The sequence below is a fragment of the Chanos chanos genome, chromosome 8 (assembly GCF_902362185.1).
Source record: "Chanos chanos chromosome 8, fChaCha1.1, whole genome shotgun sequence".
Taxonomy (NCBI): Eukaryota; Metazoa; Chordata; class Actinopteri; order Gonorynchiformes; family Chanidae; genus Chanos; species Chanos chanos.
Window position 1 is genome coordinate 5,176,452 of NC_044502.1, and position 19,006 is coordinate 5,195,457.

Sequence of the window (19,006 nt, forward strand, 5' to 3'; positions counted from 1 at the left end):
GGGTAGATGGGTCTGGGAGGACGGTCACAGACTGTAAACGAGGAGGCGGATTACAGTTTTTTTTTTTTTTTTTTTTTTTCGCGTGTTATTTTAGCCATGCTAGCCATGAGTCATGCTTAAGCCGTCCCGCAGCAGAGGAAAAAAAAAACAAAAAAGAGAAACGTAACGAGGATTAAAGACGAAGGGGTGGGGCTGGGGGGGCAGCCAGGGGCTGGTCGCGGAGTTCGTTGGTCTGTCCTAAGGGACCTAGGATCAGGACCGCAAGGAGACGCGAACGATGTTTGTGAAAACGCTAAGCATGATGATTACGACGACTGCCGACTCCCACTAGTGCTATGTTCAGTCATATTTCACGCTACGCGAAAAACGTCACCTTACGACCATCACTGACTTCCTGCAAAAATTCATGTTTCTGAACACTGCACTGATACTCTCTGTCTCTTTCTCTCTCTCGGACACACACACACACACACATACACAGAGTTTAGCATGTGTTAGATCACTACACTAAAACAGACTAAAATCAAAACTAGACTGGTACGACTCTTTCGAGACGCACACTTGTGGGAACATAACCAGACCCAACCCTAGCTTCTTGTTTGGAGAACATTTTTATTTTCTCTGACAATGAATGTGTACTGTATGATAAAATATGTATGAGATCTAATTTGTACCGTAGCCACGAAATGCAGATTTCAATCCCAGATGTGCTGCTTCTGACGACCGCTACACATTTTAAAGATTTATCCTTTGATCTCTGTTACATATGAATGCGTGTACACACACGCACACACAAAACCAAGGCCAAACCACAGAGACTAAATAGTTTCTGTAATAGTTTATAGTAATAGTTTAGTAAGAATAGTTTCTGTGTAGTGATAGCAGTAATAGTTTCTGTGTGTGTGCGTACCTTTGATTTAGTCTGTGTTTGTGCATGTACATGTGAATCTTTGCTCTAGTTTAGGAGTGCTGGTGAACTTTCACCATCATTCCGGGGGACGAAAGCAGAGTGATGTGGGAGAGGTTATGAGGTAGCTGAGTCAGCCAGCAAAAAAAAAAAAAAATGCTACATAATAACACACAGACAAACACCTCTACATGTTTATTCACTCAACACCAACACACAGCCTCTGAAACCTGCGTTAACATACCTACATGTCAGTCAAGTACATTCTTCATACAAACCCACACATATCTAAGCAAACACTGAGTTCTCTCTCTCTCTCTCTCTCTCTCTCTCTCTCTCTCTCTCTCTCTGTCTCTCTCTCTCTCTCTGTCTCTCTTTCTCTCACGCACACACACACACACACACACAAACAAACAGACCACGCACACAGAGCACAATATTCTGCTCTAGGCATGATCTGTCCTAAACACTCTTTAAGTTCAATTACTCACTCTGCGGTGCTCACAGTGGCGATCGCTTGCCATGTTCACCAGCACGCGAGTGTGCAAACATCATATGCCTTATGTTTCATGAGTGAGCCTACGCATGTGATTCTAGAACAGGCAACACAATATATAGGATCTTCCTTACGTGCTTACTTACAGACGTGGAGAACATGAGAAAGATAAAAATAAAAATGGATACGTTGCACCTACGAATACGCACCCCCCCCCCCCCCCCCAAAAAAAACAAAACAGCAACAACACTGCGTTAGTTGCTGTCCATGGTGCTGAAACACAAAATCTAAATATGCGGTTACCGTGTTTTCATATGAATTGCTCCTACTGAAAGTCCAAGATCCTTTATTGGCTTTACTAATCCTAACAAAAACATTTTTTTTTTTTGGAACAGAGGGAGGTGATCCTACGGCAGCAGTCTTACCGTGAGGCACTTCATATATATGGGGCCTCATATTTCTGCATCATAGTTTTTAAAGCGGTGATTTAGATGAGCACTGTCCACGCATGTCCGTTATTTACAACCAGACCTGTCATCGAGAGTGATAGTATCTCTGAGGTGCTGGGAGACCCCGTGCCAAGGCGCGCGCCTGTGTAAATCGTAAAGGCCTCAGAAGGCTTTGCGGTTTCTATGACAATTTTGTGTTGGTATTCAACGTGTAGCTTTGAAGTCATAACAGAGTTTGCTTCCCTAGACTTTTTTTTTGTTTTTGCAAGAGCAAGTACGTGGCAAACTAAATGTCTATTCAACCAACAAGATAATTGCTTGAAAAATCCTATCCAATGGTCGGACTACAGTTATTCATAAAAAGATATGAGGCGAAATTCGTGCTTAAGAATTATTCAGGTGCACCACTCTGTTTCACGAAGAGGCTGGAAGAATCACACGCGCTAGTCTGCTGACGTCCCAGCATGTGTTTGGGAAGATATCACAAGATGCCATGTTTTTTTTTTCTTTGCACAGAAAACACGAGGCTTCTACTCGTGCAGAAAAACAAGTGAAAACCTACTATGCCAATATTTTCTTTGCCCCTACCAAGACCCGTTCTTTTTCACAAAAACCACAACCCTGTAATCATTTAAGTTTAGCGGGGCGTTTCGCCGCATCTCCACTGTATAGTTAAGAATGTTATTTTCTCTCTTCTTTTTACGGTGGCTTTGGAACGTGGCAGCGTGTATTGATCCGCTGACGAGTCATTTCGCGAGAGGGTGCAGTCAGCAGTGGTTTGGCACTGATATGGTTTTATTGCGGAGTGCTTTGATTCATGTCATTGTCTGATGTCGCTTTGAACCAGTCTCCAAGTCCCTCCATCCGCCCAAGCAATGAAGCGTCGCCCCCAGACTATCAATATACAATATCAAAGACAAAGCCTAATGCCACAGCCAAACATTTTTACAAAAGATTAAAATAGGCTAGGTTAATATAATAGAATTTTCGGTTGGATACCAACTATATAGCAGTAGTCATAGCTAGAGACTGGCTCCCAGCTAAAATATTAAGGCAATTATTCTTTTTTTCAAAGACTCGCTGATGACTAACGCTCATAAATCGGTGAATTTGTGAGAACATCGGAAGCTTCTCGTGCACTTCAGTGTTTTACAGCGAATCCAGTCTTTCACGTCTGACATCGTAAAAAGTTCACCTTATTACAAAACAATGTGACGATATCTGAAAGGAAACGTTTTAAAAAGAATATTACTATAAGGTTACCGGGTTTGTCGGTAGACCGTTTGCGCCTATCATTATTAGTTTTCATTTCGCGTTGTAAATATGAATCATTCATAGCCAGTGTGTACCTTTATTACGTACCGTATCTGTTTGATGTGCCAAGCTGATAACACGCAGTCATCAAACACATCGCAATCCATAGTCGTGGAGACTTCATGTTCACTCAAACAAGACGACGATCGCCACGTCGTTTGTTGTTGGGTTTTTTTTTTTTTTTTTTTTACAGCTGCGACCTCACTTTAAACCAACATATTCAGCACCTGTCAGAGAACACAATGATACCGTCCGCCAAACTCTGTGAGCGCGGGGCCTCGCCAAAAAAAAAAAAGTGCGCTAACGACGTACGAGCAAACGATCGATTCTGGTTAGCGAAAGGGAGGGGGCAAGTCGAGGGAAGGCAGAAGTCCTGGAACACCAGATAAAGGAGGAGAAGCGCTCGCTCACTTGCAGCTTTTCTGAGGGAGACCCGCAATTACGTCACGAGCTCAACACCTTGCAATATATATATATCGTGTATACTGGCACGTTAATTAATTCTGGTTAAAAAGGGAAAAAAAACCTACTCTTTCGGTAAAGAAAAAATTCTGCACAACACATTTTTCAGTAAAGTATTTATTCATTTTTTGGACACATTTCTCTGAAACAGTGGAGAGGAGATTCATCTTGAAAAGTGCTTAGGATTTTTTTTTTTTTTTTTGCTGTGTGTAAATGTGAGAGAGCATTTCAAGAGTTTTTATAGCAGAGACCTGCCCTTATCACAACATAAAAATGGCACAGAGAGAGAGAGATAGGGAAAGAGGGAGAGAGGGAGAGAGGTAGAGAGAGAGAGGGAGAGAGGTAGAGAGAGAGAGAGAGGGAGAGAGAGAGAGGGAGAGAGAGAGGGAGAGAGAGAGAGGGAGAGAGTGAGCACACATCAGAACCCCAACCACTGTGCGCGTGAGAGTAGAAAAGGGGAACAGTTTGTGCTCTTTTTCGGCGTGAGGTGGGGATTGTCTCCCCTCCCTCCCTCCATCCATATATCCATCTCTGAGCCTTGGTACGATGCTCCCCTCTAGTCTACAGTCACCGTGCTCATCACAGAGGGGAAGTGTTCGAAAAATCCCTGAAAAAGAGAGGGAAGGCAGGGTAAGGTTAAGAGTGTGTGTGGGGGGGGGGGGGGGTGCAACTGCACAACTTCCATTACCTTACCAGCAAATTTTTCTTTTTTCTTTTACCTTTCTCTGCTCTGTCCGTAATGAAGCCCAACACATGTGTGTGTGTGTGTGTGTGAGGGGGGGGGGTCCACTCTCACCACAGCGATGACACTGACACTGTAGCAGCTGTCGCTATGGTACCAGTGTATCAGATACAGCGGTGTTGCTAGGGTTTTTACACACACATCCGTGTCACTGCTGGGTTCAGAGTGGTCCGAAACCCAAATGAAACCAGCCAAGAGCGGTTCTGCGGTCAGAACCTGACTACTGATGGAAGTGGTGGAGGATGGGAAACATAAACTTTACATGGCAACAGATGAGCCATGGTCTCTAAGTGTATACCTGTAACATTTACCACCAAGGAAGGTGTTTCTAATGAAGTGATCAGGATGTGTATATAATACAGACGTGATAATCAAACCTTTTCAGGTTCTGGTGTGTAGCTCAGTTTCTGGGCCATGGTTTGTTTTGTATCATGGTTTGGCTTCAAAGAAAACTGAACCAACTCACGCCTGCCTGAAGCTTTTCTTTCTTTTTGTTCAAAGATGTTGTTGTTTTCTTCAAAAATAACAAATATAAACAGCAACAAAGCTCTTCAAAAGCGTGAATGATAGATGACTCATCCTCGGTTACTTTTATTTTTAAGGTTTTTCTTTTAGCAGTAGTTTAAGGCTCTTCTCTGTGACCATGAGTGAAACAGATCTAAAGCATCAGCGCATTTTACTTATACGTTCTTCAGTTTTCTTCCAGAGAGAAAACGAACCGCGAGTTATCTTATAGCTTTTCTTCTAGAAACATCGGCATAAGAAAAAAACGAAACTTGCGAGCGGCGGTGGTGGACTGCGGTGTGAGGATGCGGTTTCAGCAGAAAAACAAAACGCGTGACGACCGCAGAACGAAGACAGAAGGCTGTGACCCTTTTCACATCGATATCGCGGACACATCGAGATAAGACCAACAAGCTCCCGCCTCCAGAAGCCTCGAGATTAAATCTACTTATTTGTTTATGTGCGGTCATATGTTCCACTGTAATACATTATTTATCATCTGATGAATGACACCACGTGTTTTGCGGTTGAGTGAAATGGTCATTAAAGTCGCTGTAATTGTTTGTTCTGTTGAAGCATGGCGCACAGTGATAAATGACAAGAAAAAGAAAAAGCGAAAAGGTTTCAAATGATGTTTAAATGTTATTCTCACTGATCAAAAGCACGGTGCAGAGGGTATACCCTGTGATTTGGCATCGTGTTTGGTTGTTTGGGTGTGTGTTGGGGGGGGGGGGGGGGTGGCGACCTCCCTTACAAGAGCTGTAGTGAACAAAAATCCACAGTTCACTGTACATATCCCCTCAACTAAACCAAGCTGCGGTTTTCCATTGCTTGTGTCCACACATGATTAAATGAGTCGCACATGCTACCATAGATAACAATAAAATCAATATGATTATGCCGGAAGATTAATAATAAAAAAAAAAAAAGGCGTTTGTTTTGCAATAGACTCCTCTACACTTTTTGATATCTACGTGGAAAACGATCTTTTTTTTTTTTCTTCTTTCTTTTTTTTTTTTTTGCTGAATATTCTTGCCGTTTTCCTCCCTGCTGACAGCTGTCTACTCTGCTGTCATTTTCTGAACTGTTGGAAGAGTCCTCTACTGCTGACATTTTAATCTTATTCACCACATGTGTAAAGAAAAAAAGCAAGATCATGGGTCTCTGACACAGTCTGACAGAGTCATCAACAGGGAGAAGAAAACAACAAAAGATGGGCTGTGTTAGCATTTAAAAAACAAACAAACAAACAAACAAAAAAACAACTTCAAGCTAGGTTTGGGTTAGGTGGGGTTTAAGAGGCATTAGGTCGGTTCTAGGTGTGATGTAGATGGGGTTTAAAATGGAGGTTAGATGGGGTTTAGTTGGGGTCTAAGAGGCATTAGGTCGGTTCTAGGTGTGATGTAGATGGGGTTTAAAATGGGGGTTAGATGGGGTTTAGTTGGGGTCTAAGAGGCATTAGGTCGGTTCTAGGTGTGATGTAGATGGGGTTTAAAATGGGGGTTAGATGGGGTTTAGTTGGGGTCTAAGAGGCATTAGGTCGGTTCTAGGTGTGATGTAGATGGGGTTTAAAATGGGGGTTAGATGGGGTTTAGTTGGGGTCTAAGAGGCATTAGGTCGGTTCTAGGTGTGACGTAGGTGGGGTTTAAGATGGGGTTGGATCAGGTTTAGGTGGGATGTTACCTTGAAGAGGTTGGTGGTCTGGAGCACACTGGAGGTGCAGCACATCTCTCTGATGGAGTGCATGGCCAGCTGAGGAGCTCCGATGTCCAGCACCGGCATTCCCAGCCGAGCCGCCAAAATCGGCCCGATTGTGGTTCCGCACGGACTGTCGTTCCTCACCATCACGTCCTAGCATACACACACACACACACACACACACACACACACACACACACACACACACACACACACACAGAGATTACTTGTTTTCTTTACCAAACACACAGTGCGGTTCCAGTGAGGATTAACCCGAGCTGATGTCAATTTAAAGAACATGTGTCTGCTAATGACATCTGAAGGATTTGTGTTAATCCTTGAGTGTCGGGTTTGTGAAGTGAACAGTGTGGATTGTTTGTCTTCGGATGAAATGCTGTGTTTTTTTTCTCTTCTCTGTCCACCTTAAGCCTTACAGGCCAGAGAAACAACCGTCTGCCCTTTAATTCGTTCCTTAATCCGCCTGTCACACACACACACACACACACACACACACACACACAAAAACACACTCCCTCCCAAGAATGTTTATCCAACACACCACAGACTCTAGTACCTTGTTGTTTGGAGATTTATCCGTGTGAAAAGATTCTGTGGTGGAGACATGCGCATGGTGGGATGCTCAGCAGACCAGCATTCATATTCAAGGACGGACGCATCGTCCATTCAGAGAGAAAGACGGTGTATTTGTAAATGCATGCCGACACACGGCCCTTGTTCTCTCTCTGACGGGCGCACACACACACGGGCGCACACACACACGCACGCACGCACACACACGCACGCACACCTAAAAGCTAATACACTATGACTCAGCTTGTCTTTCATGTCCTCTCCACCAACGTGTTTCATACATGAGTGAGAAATCTTTCTCTCTCACTCTCTGCCTCTGTATCTTTGCACGGGTGGAATTCCCTCTCTATACCAGCAGTGTCAACATCACCGTGTGGCGACGTTCTCCTCTGTAAACACAGCGTCGTCAGGCTGCCAGGTTCACACACACACACACACACAGAGAGAGAGAGAAGGAGTGTGAAGCGGCTCCGTATGCGCCGCTGAATGGATTTCATATTTGCAGTATGATAAACCAAAAGGCTAATTCATGTCGTATCGCTACAAAGGACGTATCGGTAGGCAGTCGCGTAGTGCAAAAGCAAATTACATTTGTGGAGTTCTCTCTGAAGCGCTGTCTTAATGAGTCATAAAACAATCACAGCCTTTAAGAACTACATTAAATAATAATTGACACAAGTTAAGTGTCTCAAAAAAAAATACATATTATGTTAATATTAGCGATCAAAAACAGCCTGTATGAGATCAGCCAAAAAGAAAAAAAAAGAAAAGGCACAAGACAGAAAGAAAGATATGCAGATAAATAAAAAGAGAGAGAGAGACAGAGAGACAGACAGACAGAGAGACAGACAGAAAGAGAGAGGTTCCTGTGGCTCAACTGATAGACCAAGGCGCTAACACCACCAAGATCAGGCAGACAGACAGGCAGACATAGAGGCAGACAGACAGTTAGTTGTGGGCCCGTTTACCTGGAGAGGTACGTCCACCTTCTTAGCGATCTCCCGTAAGATGGCGGCAGTCACGGCGGTGGTGGCATATCGCTGGTTACTGTTAAACTTAATGACCGGGCCCTAAACCAGAGCGGCACAGGCGGAGGAATACAGTGTTACCAACTCACATTAACAGCACGTTCAAACGACTAACGGACACGTCACACAGCCTGAATCGAGTATCGTGACAGCGGTGTCCACATCTACGGTCTAATGAGTCATTCGGTTAATCGACCTGCGTGTGACTCGTGATTCACTTAAAGGTTACACTTGTTCCATTTTTTATTTCCGATGCTGGCGTTACAGTGTCGAGTCAGCAGGGGTGTGTATATATATATATATATATATATATATATATATATATATATATGTGTGTGTGTGTGTGTGTGTGTGTGTGTGTGTGTGTGTGTGTGTGTGTGTATATATATATATATTTATATATATGGTAATTAAATATGAACAGATTGGAAAACAATCAGGTTATCTGTATTTGTTTTGTCACGGCCATCTGTGTGCAGTGACGCGTGTGTTTGTACCTTATGGAAAGCAGGTCTGTGATTCTCCTCATGTTTCTCTCTGCAGAGAAATAAACAAAAAAAAAAACTGGTCAGCGAGATCAACGGCTCCGATTCATAAAGCCAATGTAGAACAGCTTATTAAAATACCACAGCCTCCATAACGTCTCACACTGTGCTAGGGTAACAGGATGTGGATTTTACAGTGTTGTGTGTTACTGCGCGGACAGCGTCATTCTCCAGTCGCTGAGTGGCAAGTCGTCATAGCAACTGTTTTCTGAAGTCAAACTGATCTCCGACCACGACAGAGTCGAACAGAGGACACATATAGGAGACCGACAGAAAACGCGCCGGCCAACGGTCAACGCAGCCGCACAGATAAAGATGAGTAGCTGACCCAGGTAAGGTCTTGTCTGTTGCCATGGAGAACTGTGACATCATAAAGGCTGTGAACTGGTCACAATATGTAATTTTGTCTTTGAACCAGTCACACGCCCTATCTGCGCGTATCTAAAGATTCACTTTTCAAACTGGCGTGACAACTACCAAACCATCAGTAACCATCTTCTGTTTCTCAGCACCTTCATCAAAACAAACAGGGGGAAGGAAGAGGAGCATCCAGGCAAAAGGGTTTGGTTCTAGCCTTTGACCTCTGCATTCGACAGAAAAGGGATGAGTTGTCATAGGGATTGAGGAAACAGTGAAACATCAGGTGTCGGCATGGAGACAAAACAACAGAAACAGGGAGTGCTAAGAAAGACAGATGGGGGTGCTCTGAGAGAGAGAGAGAGAGAGAGAGAGACAGTTAAGGGGTGGTCAGAGTGGCAGACTGCTGGAGGTCTGAGAGACAGACTGACTGGAGGCAGGAGAGACAGACAGTTGGAGGTCAGAGAGACAGACAGTTGGAGGTCAGAGAGACAGCTGGTAGACAGTGATACAGACAGTAGATGTTCAGTGAGACAGACAGAAGAAGGTCAGAGAGACAAACAAATTGGAGGTCAAAGAGACAGACAGTTGATGCTCAGACAGACAGACAGTTGATGTTCAGAGAGACAGACTGACTGGTAGTTGGGGTGCAGGGCATGGGCCATATCAGCGCTGATCATGTAGGACAGAGGCATGGCCTGTTCAAAGGCAGTCAGGTTCTGCGGAGTGGACGCCAGGCGACGCAAAATCAGCTCCGTTAGGTTAGACTGCGCCCCCTGGGCACTCTCAGATCCGACCTGTCAGTTAAAGAAGAAAAAGCACTGCGTCTATGCAACATCTCACAAGGCTTAATAAACACCCACGTCTAACTCCCTCCCTTAACACTGAGCTCTTGTCACTGAGTGCATTAGAATCAGCTAAACTGCTCATTGGTCGTAATGCTGACACTGGGTACGAATGAGAGTCATACTGTATATGATATATATGAGGGTAATGTCATAACAGGATTTGATAAGAGGAGTGAGTATATGAATTATTCAGACATGAGGCGTTTCTAACCTCCTCATTGTCGTAGAGGGTCACCATACGGATGTTTGGGTCTTTGCTCAGAGAGTCAGGAGAACTGGACTCTATGAGAGCCTAAGAGAGACAGACAGAGAGAGTGAGACAGACAGACATACAGAGGCAGAGAGGGAGACACACACACAGAATATGTATGTAATGATACCATCAAGCAATACAGATTAATGGCACTGAATATTACATATTCCAAATTTACTTTCATTCAATAAAGCATTAGTGGACTTCAACGAGAGAGGGGGGGAGAGAGAGAGAGAGAGAGGGATGTGTATTCTCACTGAACACTGTGCCTTTCTATTCAAGATGAAGATGGTGTTTGAGTGTGTTGTTGGAGACAGAGAGCTGATATGTCCGTAAACATCACACTCACAGTCAGAGCACAGTAGCAGCTGTGCAGATTATCCAAACGCGGGGAGAAGATAAACTCCTCATACACACCTCCAAGTGCCTGTACACACCAACACAAACACACACACACGAACAGTTAAACATATACCAAGACACACTCTCTCACCCAGTGGCATTTTAACTACATTAAATGTCAGATTTAAGTATCGGTTAGGGTGAGAAGTGCACTGAATATTCCGAGGTCTTTAGTCCAGACCAGCATGAATTCATTTGTTCTGATTAATTCAGAGTCACTCTGCGACGCTGTAGTGTAAACGGAAACTGCTTGTGAGGCTGTTTCCCCACGGCGCCTTTAAAGAGGAGTTTAATGATGTGTCTGAGGGAGTCTAAGGTGCTCGTATGGGCTCTGTACCAATACCGACAAACTCTGGACTTGGCACACAGTTCCTAAGTGGATTAAAGAGTACCGTGGTTAAAATATTGTTTTAACAAAGATCAGGAAGCGTTACTTCTTCGGTGGTGCACTAGAAAACATTCTGGAGGTATAAAAGTAGAGAAATTCAGTCAAATCCCAGGTCCAGTAGCTCAGCATGTTTATGTAGGGACACGTCACCTCACCTTGGCAACAAATTCGAGGATTATTTTAACACTTTTGTCGTTAAGTAACCTTGTTATTATTGTTCAATGAACTGATGCTGATACGAATAATTCTTTTAGCTCTGGGCTAAAACAAACCAAAAAAACCCCCCAAAAAACAGTCTGAGCAGCATTGGCAAACTAATTACTTGATATATTAGTTATGGGGGCGGAATTTACAGTGTACATTAAATTTTAGTCTGTTAACATACGAGTGTCTGTTTTGTTTTGTTTTTATAAAGAAGGTACTGACGCCTGGAAGTGAAAAGCCTGACAGTGGAGTGCTGTGTTATGAAACATTAAATTAAATACAGACTAATATGGAATGCGAGGTTCCTCAGAGCTCCACTTTTGGCCCACTGTTCATTTTTATCACATATGCTTATTCTTGGAAGATTTTTAGTTTTCTGCACGCACAAGATGAACATTAGTATTTCACAGGAAAAAAAACCCCACTCTCAGCCCATTAAAGCACTGTCCAAGAAAATGATAAGGTTAGGACATCCCCAAAAAAAGCCCTCCAAACTCATTTTTAAAATTTGTCTTGTTTATGCAGTCTGCGTTTTGTCCCTTTGGTCCACATCATATGTTAAATGTCCTGTGACGTTAAATGATTTGAGTACCTTGCTGACGAGCAGAACTTACCCCGGGCTGTGTGTCTGCCAGACACAGCTCAAAGTCCAACAGAGCCTCCGACTCCACCCCCAGTTCTCCACACAGCACCCGAATCAGAGCAGGGTGGTGCTTCTCCGCCTGCAGACCAGACAGTCAGAGAGACAGAGAGAGATAGTGAGAGTGAGTGTGAGTGTGAGAGTGAGAGAGAGAGAGAGAGAAAGAGAGAGAGAGAGAGAAAGAGAGAGAGAGACATGTTCACACTGTCAGTCCAAATCCGATTTATGTGCGTATCCAGTTGGAATCCGATCATACGTGGCACGTCTGAACAGCCAAAAATCACACGAGAACTGATTTTTACAAACCCGTTTCAAACCACATTCGTATGTGGTTTGAAAACCGATTCAAATCGCGTTTATGCAAATCCGACTGCTCTGATCAGATTTCGGGTGTTTTCTTTTTACGTTTGTGGCTTTTGACGCCTCGTATGGTTGACGCGCACATCACACGTACAGGAAACATGCTAGTTTCGTGGCGGAGGGAGCCACCGATGAGCGGTTGTAGATCGCTGGACAGTGATACGGGCGGGGACGGCAGCATGACATAAAGCGGCAAGCCTCCTCCGTCTCTGACGCTGTCTCATTATCTTCAGAAACTCGCGCCGCGGCTCCACATTGCCATGTTGTAAATAAGCAAAGCCCATTTCATTACCCTCCACTTTGGTTTGTTTATGGCGACTACTTCTACTTTCAGGTGCAATTTCATTACTATAGCAACCAATGTGGATAAGGCTGAAAATGAGGATAGCCACCCGGACACACAGATCGGATCTGATCACTTGCAATATATATTATGTGAACAGTCAATCAGAAAGATCGGCTTCTGGTCAGAGAAGCAAAAAAATTGGATTTGGACTGACAGTGTGAAGAGATCCAAGGACTGGGAAACATGGACCAACACTGTGAGAGAGCGTGTGTGTGTGTGTTTTTTATCTTTTTAATATTTGATTAGATTTCAATAGTGTGAACACAGACAATTAATTGCAGGTGACTGTAAGGAGGGGAGAACATTAATACTGTGGATGGTGTCATGTTTCACTCCTTACAGTAGTGGTAGCCTGACAGGCATCTCCGGAGGAACTGCTCCCTGTCTCCAACTCTTCCCGCACTGCAGTGGCCAGGATAGGCACTCTGAGAAACACACACACACACACACACACACACACACAAAAACAAACACACACACAGAGTGAATTTAGGATCCTTTTTTGTGTACCATCAATCACTTTAGCTCCTCCTATCCCCTGCGCTTCAAAACTACACCTCCTCTTTTCTATCCTTCCTTTCATCTCGTCCTTTCATACTCACAGGTGGTTCTCCTTGTTCGGGCCAAACGAGTCGTTGATGTCTCTCTGCAGGTGAATCGCCAGGTGTGGGATTCTGAGCATAGGGCGTTGCACGTGAACCAGTTTATGCTGCAGCTTCTCTCCACTCTACGCACACACACACACACACGCGCGCGCACACACGCACGCACACGCGCACACACGCACGCACGCGCACGCACGCACGCGCACGCACGCACGCGCACGCACGCACGCACACACACGCACACACACACGCATGCACACACACACGCATGCACACACACACGCACGCACGCACACGCGCACGCACGCACCCGCATGCACGCACACGCATGCACACACACGCACGCACACACACGCACGCACACACACACACACGCACACACACACGCACACGCACACACGTTAGGCATCCATTCGTACGTGACTTAGAGAGTGTGTGAGTTTATACACTTTACATACTGTGTACCTTAACCATGACACGACCGGCAATGGTCAAATCACGGTCAAACCAAGTGTTCCAGATCCCTCCTCCATAGCACTCCACCCCCACCTGCAGGATACCCTGCCTAGTCTTCTTGGAGCGAGGCTTTACCTAAACACACACACACAACACCGGCAGAGACATTTGATCAAACCACTAATGCCAAAAAACAAACAAACAAAAAACACTCCGGATCGATTGACTAGCTAAACAAACCCAACTGATCAAAGTGTCAAACACTATCGCAGAAAGTCCTGCCTGAATCTGACAGTTCTGAGTGTCCCAGGGACTCCGGGCCTCTGAACTGTACTCACCCGCAGACAGGGACTGTCAGTGTGCGCTCCGATCATGGAGAAGCCATTCCCTTGTTTGTAAAGGCCGCCAACAGCAAAGGCAACTATGGTTGAGTAGTTCCGAGTCACAAAATACTGAAGGATGAAGGAGAAAAAAAAAAAAATTACCGATAACCAGTGACATGTATACACCAGCACCACGCTGACACAGCACAAGTTCTCTGGGATCATTTCTTAATCATATCAGTTGATCAATCAATATCAGAGAGTCAATAAAATACATTATTGAACTCTGTACGCTTATAACGACCGTATGCATCTGTGCACGCACACACACACACACACATACACGAACACACGGACGCACCTTGCTGGAGGGCTTGATGTCCCACTGCTCTGACTCCTTCAGCTCAGTGAAGCCATTTTGCAGCAAGCGACTTTTACACTCCTCCACCGCTGCAAAACAGAAAGAAGGAGGAGAGGAAAAGTGTGAAAGAGAAAGAGAGAGGGAAAAAAATCCCCCCCAAAAAAAACAAAACGGAGGTGTAAGCTGTTTTGAGTATTTGGCTGTGAATCTGGTAAACATCGGCTGTTAATTTTTTGCTGTGACAAACAAGTTTGAACCTGTGAATCTGTTGGGACTAATACATGTGAACCTGTGAATTGGCGATGACTAATGCATTTGAACTTGCGAATTCGCTGTGACTAACTCATCTGAACCTGTGAATTTGATCTGACTGATGCACCTGAAACTGAGCTCTTGCAAAATGAGTGCTTCACCTCAGACCTCTTACAGCATTAAGCCAAAGTCAGACTGTTCAAAGGTGCTCTGGTGTATCTGTTCTTTAATCTCCTATCAGCCGGCTGTATGAGACTCTACTTGGTACCCAGTAATCCTGAGTAACAATGTCCAAAAACCCACTGTCCCCTACTTTTAATCTCCCAGTCTAGGCATTTAGGTCAGAATACACTGCATACAACAGGTAATGAAACGCACATGCGCTTGACAGTGTTATACAAAATTATACCGAACCTAAACGATTCAGGTGGCATAATTATCAACTGTGAGAACAAAGTATTTAACCGTTGTATGCACACATTCCGAATAGTGGGAGAAAATGCAAAAAAACAAAAAAAAAAAACAAAAACAAAATAACCCCCCCCAGGGCTATCCAACTTTCCTGACAACAACTTTTCATACCTATGCAGGGAACATGATGTTCTAATTAAGAACATACCGTGATACGGCGAGACTCCTCGGTTGACGAAGTGGAGGAATTCCTTAGCAGCGGCTTGCATGGCTTCCTTCGAGCTCTTCATGATCAAGGACTGGACAAAGAAGGGGGGGAAATACATTAAATCAACGTCAAGGAATAACGCTGTCACACGCTTAACCAAAGTTAAGCATGTTACATAATGCAGGTCCCTACGAATGATCGCTATACATACTCATCTTTCACATTAAAACCAATCAACCTAACCGACAGATTGACAAATAAAAGACTGGCGTCAAATTTGTGAATCCATCCATTTATAGCTGTTTAAACTGAACTTGACAAACGGGCTACCTAAACTAGATTGCACGGAGACATTTCAACTGATGACTAGAGTCAATATGTTCATTAAAATGTTCACATTATTACACACAAGGTTGAAATGTGAACTACTGTATGCCCTGGTAAATAAATAAATATGTGAATTCCCTAAGCACACTAAACTCGTTTAGGCAGCTAACCTGCAAAAAGTCCGGTCCTTCACTTCACTCCGACACACAGTTAACGGCAACGCAAACTGCGAAAGTGACTTGGAACAAACTGATAACACATTTATAACAATATTTTTTACAGCTTCCTTACCTGCATAAATGTTTAACCAAAATTTGCGGCAGTGCAATACCCGGCTGACTGAAGAGGCGAGAAACGATAACAGATGAACGGAGATTAATTTGAACTCTGTCCACGCTTGGTCAAAAGCTTGTCGTTAGTTTGCCCTCTAGAGGTGGGAGGACTCACAACACCGACACAACCAGGAAGCCAACAAGTTCGAAACGTCGTAGAAATGCACCTTAAGAAGAAATATGGTATGAAAATGCGAAAATCAAAGCAGTTAGAATCAAGGCGAATAAAGTCATTAAGATCCAGCAATAGGGATAAAACAACAACCAGAGAACAATAAAAATGTATGAAATGTAAATAACAGAAGATGAAACGATATTCTGACAGCTGATTTTTCTTCAATAACAATTCCCCGTACAGTCGAATCTTGGATCGAATCATTCCACGACTTTCGAATCATTGCAGACGAAAGCACAGAGACAGACACACACACACACAAACACAAACAGAGAGAGAGAGAGAGAGAGAGAGAGAGAGAAATTGTGTATGTCTATTTGTTGCCCGTTGCTTGGCTGCAACAGAATATTTAGCAACATGAGTTGTCCCGACTGCCTCTCTTAGGCTGTCCTCTGTGCACCCCCCCCCCCCCCCCCCCCCCCCCAAAATTAAAAACCTTGGAGCATACATCTCTTTAAAACACCACGATACTTTCTCTCCTCTCTATCTAAATGACAAAACATTAGAAGCCTCTGTGACCTGTATAATATGACTTTTACCTGCTTCACATGGCGGATAATTACGTTGCCCTCCAGAATTATTGGCACCCTTATTTATCATGAGCGAAGAAGGCTGATGAAAATTCCCTTTACTTTTCATCAAATGTTATCTTTACTCAGCAAATAAAGGAAATGTATTAATTCCATACGAGCCCCTTAGCACCAGAAAAAAAAAACCTCACAGATGATCACAAAATAAATTTTATTCTGAAAAACATGTGTGTCATAATTATTGGCACCCCCTCATTTAGGATTTTTTTGCAACTCCCCTTTGCCAGCAGAACATCACTGAGTCTTCTCTTGTAGCGTTTAATAGACCTAGAACACAGAAGAAGGGGTTTTTGACCATTCCTCAATGCAGAATCTCCCCAGATCTTGTGGAGTCCTGCCTGGGTCTTCTCTTGTGCACTCTCTTCTTGAGCTCAGCCCACAGGTTTTCAATTGGATTTAGGTCAGGAGACTGGGAGGGTCATGGTGAAAGATTGATTTTGTGTTCATGTGACCATTTTTGAGTGGATGTCGATCGTTGTGCTTTGGACCGCTGTCCTGCCGGAGGATCCAACCACGACCGAGTTTTAGCTTCTCGGCAATGGTAGCGAGATTTTGATTTAAAATCACCTGGTACTTCCTGGAATCCATATATGGCGCGTATGCGAACAATACCGCCAGGGCCTTTGGAGGACAAACAGCCCCACAGCATCGTAGATCCTCCACCATATTTAACGCCTGGTATTAGGTGCTTTTCTCTGTAGCCATCTTTGTTTCCACGCCGAACCCACCTTGAGCGTTTGGGGTCGAAGAGCTCAATGTTTGTTTCATGTGACCACAGCACCTTATCCTAGTTAAAGTTCCAGTGGTGTCTGGCAAACTCCAAGCGGCTTGTTTCCAAACAGTTTGTTGGCATGGAGGTGACAACTTCCTCTGTTTTCAATATAATATTAAGACAGTGACTGATACAGCAGAATTTTTTTAATAAGCCTTTTCAATCATCTTTAGCAAGGGTGCCAATAATTCTGAAGGGCACTGTATTGGCCATGGTTGTGTCAGTGCATAAACCACTTAAGCTAATGGTTTAGAGATGTTAGCCAAAATGTAAAGTTGGATCTCTCTCTTCTATGCCTCTAGAGAGAACTACCAGTATGAGTCTGTGAATTAAATCTCACGGAATCACATGATTTCGAGGGAAAACATGATCATATTAGAAGGAAAAGATGCGAGGAAATCAGAGGATGACAAACAAGGAGAGAGAGAGAGAGAGAGGGAGAGAGAGAGGAGGGGTATCTTTTCAAGAGTCAAATTAGTTTGCACATTAATTTCGTTATTATTGGCATTTTGGTTGACGCTTATTATTTCCGGTCAGTATCAGGCATTTGGCTTTGAAATGAATGGTATTTTGGTTTCATGAATAACATTAAAATGTGATCAGATAGAGGAAAGGTCAGGCAGTGGAATTAATGCATCGGTTATGAGAATGCATGCACACTGCCGCATGTTACCATGGTTAATACACTTCTGTGGGTCGCTTTGAACAGAAGTCCAGTTTTTAGAACCTCCCCTGCAACCCCCCCCCCCTATCTATTTATCTATCTATCTATCTATCTATCTATCTATCTATCTATCTTAGTTTGATCCTCCACAGAAGTACAGACAAGCTCCAAACATTTTTCCTCTCTCTGTAGACGTAGTCAGACTGGAATGAATTTCCAGCTTTTTCCTTTTCTCTATTGGATTTATTCATTGTGTCAACAATTTGTGTAGAACCAGTCTGCTTCATATCCAACAGATCATCCACTGGTTTGTGTGTGTGTGTGTGTGTGTGTGTGTCTGTGTAAATTTTTGCAAAGAGAATGGTGTTATTCTGTGCTAAAAACCACTTTGTAGCATGTATTACTTACTAAACATGTCTAGTTAACATACCTTCTTAATTTTGGATTTATGTTTTATTTATTTAGCCCTGTTAACTGGACAAAGAAAAGTGGTCGCTGGTGTATTTGATGGTGGTTTAGGTGATGACACTGGTTACTAATATTCTAGTCTTAAAGGTCTGTATGCCAAATAACATCCAATCTCACCACTCATAATGACACAAAGCCTCAACACTGACTATGCTGTGTGTATTTTGCTGCTTGTTGGCCAGAAACAGACAGGGGCTATGTTGAATTTCCTTTTCAGAACTTTGAAACGAAACTTTATTTATACCCTATGACTCAGCTTAGGACTACGTACGTCATTTTGTCTAAATCTCTCAAGCACCTTATATATATGAGATACCCTAGATCTCCACAATTTAAGCAACCCAGAGCAACGTTCTCTAATCAGTACTGACTTATTCAGTAGTTTGAACTGATGTTAGTTCAAAGTTCAAACTTGTTCTTTTGAGTCGTCCATCCTCAGCATCAACAGACAACGTGTCACTTTGTTCTTCCAAACCCCAGAGAACTCAACCTTCTCCCTTCCTCAAATCTTCATTTTAAAGCGACGAA

At 43.6% G+C, this 19,006-nt stretch overlaps 2 protein-coding genes across 2 annotated transcripts in view; both read right to left on the reverse strand.

The window, feature by feature from the left end:
* ptprnb (protein tyrosine phosphatase receptor type Nb) overlaps positions 1 to 3,290 on the reverse strand; it is a 23,288-nt gene extending 19,998 nt beyond the window's left edge. Inside the window, 1 exon segment of the mRNA XM_030782305.1 lies at positions 3,215 to 3,290. Coding sequence (XP_030638165.1) covers positions 3,215 to 3,290 — 76 coding nt within the window.
* Positions 3,291 to 4,028: 738 nt separating this feature from the next.
* dnpep (aspartyl aminopeptidase) lies at positions 4,029 to 15,839 on the reverse strand. Its single transcript, XM_030782076.1, has 15 exons — positions 15,769 to 15,839; positions 15,151 to 15,241; positions 14,280 to 14,368; positions 13,934 to 14,047; positions 13,605 to 13,730; positions 13,137 to 13,261; positions 12,875 to 12,959; positions 11,803 to 11,910; positions 10,544 to 10,621; positions 10,153 to 10,233; positions 9,730 to 9,890; positions 8,689 to 8,728; positions 8,132 to 8,233; positions 6,558 to 6,725; positions 4,029 to 4,235 (listed from the first exon to the last, which is right to left on the reverse strand). The coding sequence occupies exons 1-15, from the start codon at positions 15,772 to 15,774 to the stop codon at positions 4,185 to 4,187; spliced, it is 1,425 nt and encodes a 474-aa protein (XP_030637936.1). The 5' UTR covers positions 15,775 to 15,839; the 3' UTR covers positions 4,029 to 4,184.
* Between the last annotated feature and the right edge of the window lie 3,167 nt (positions 15,840 to 19,006).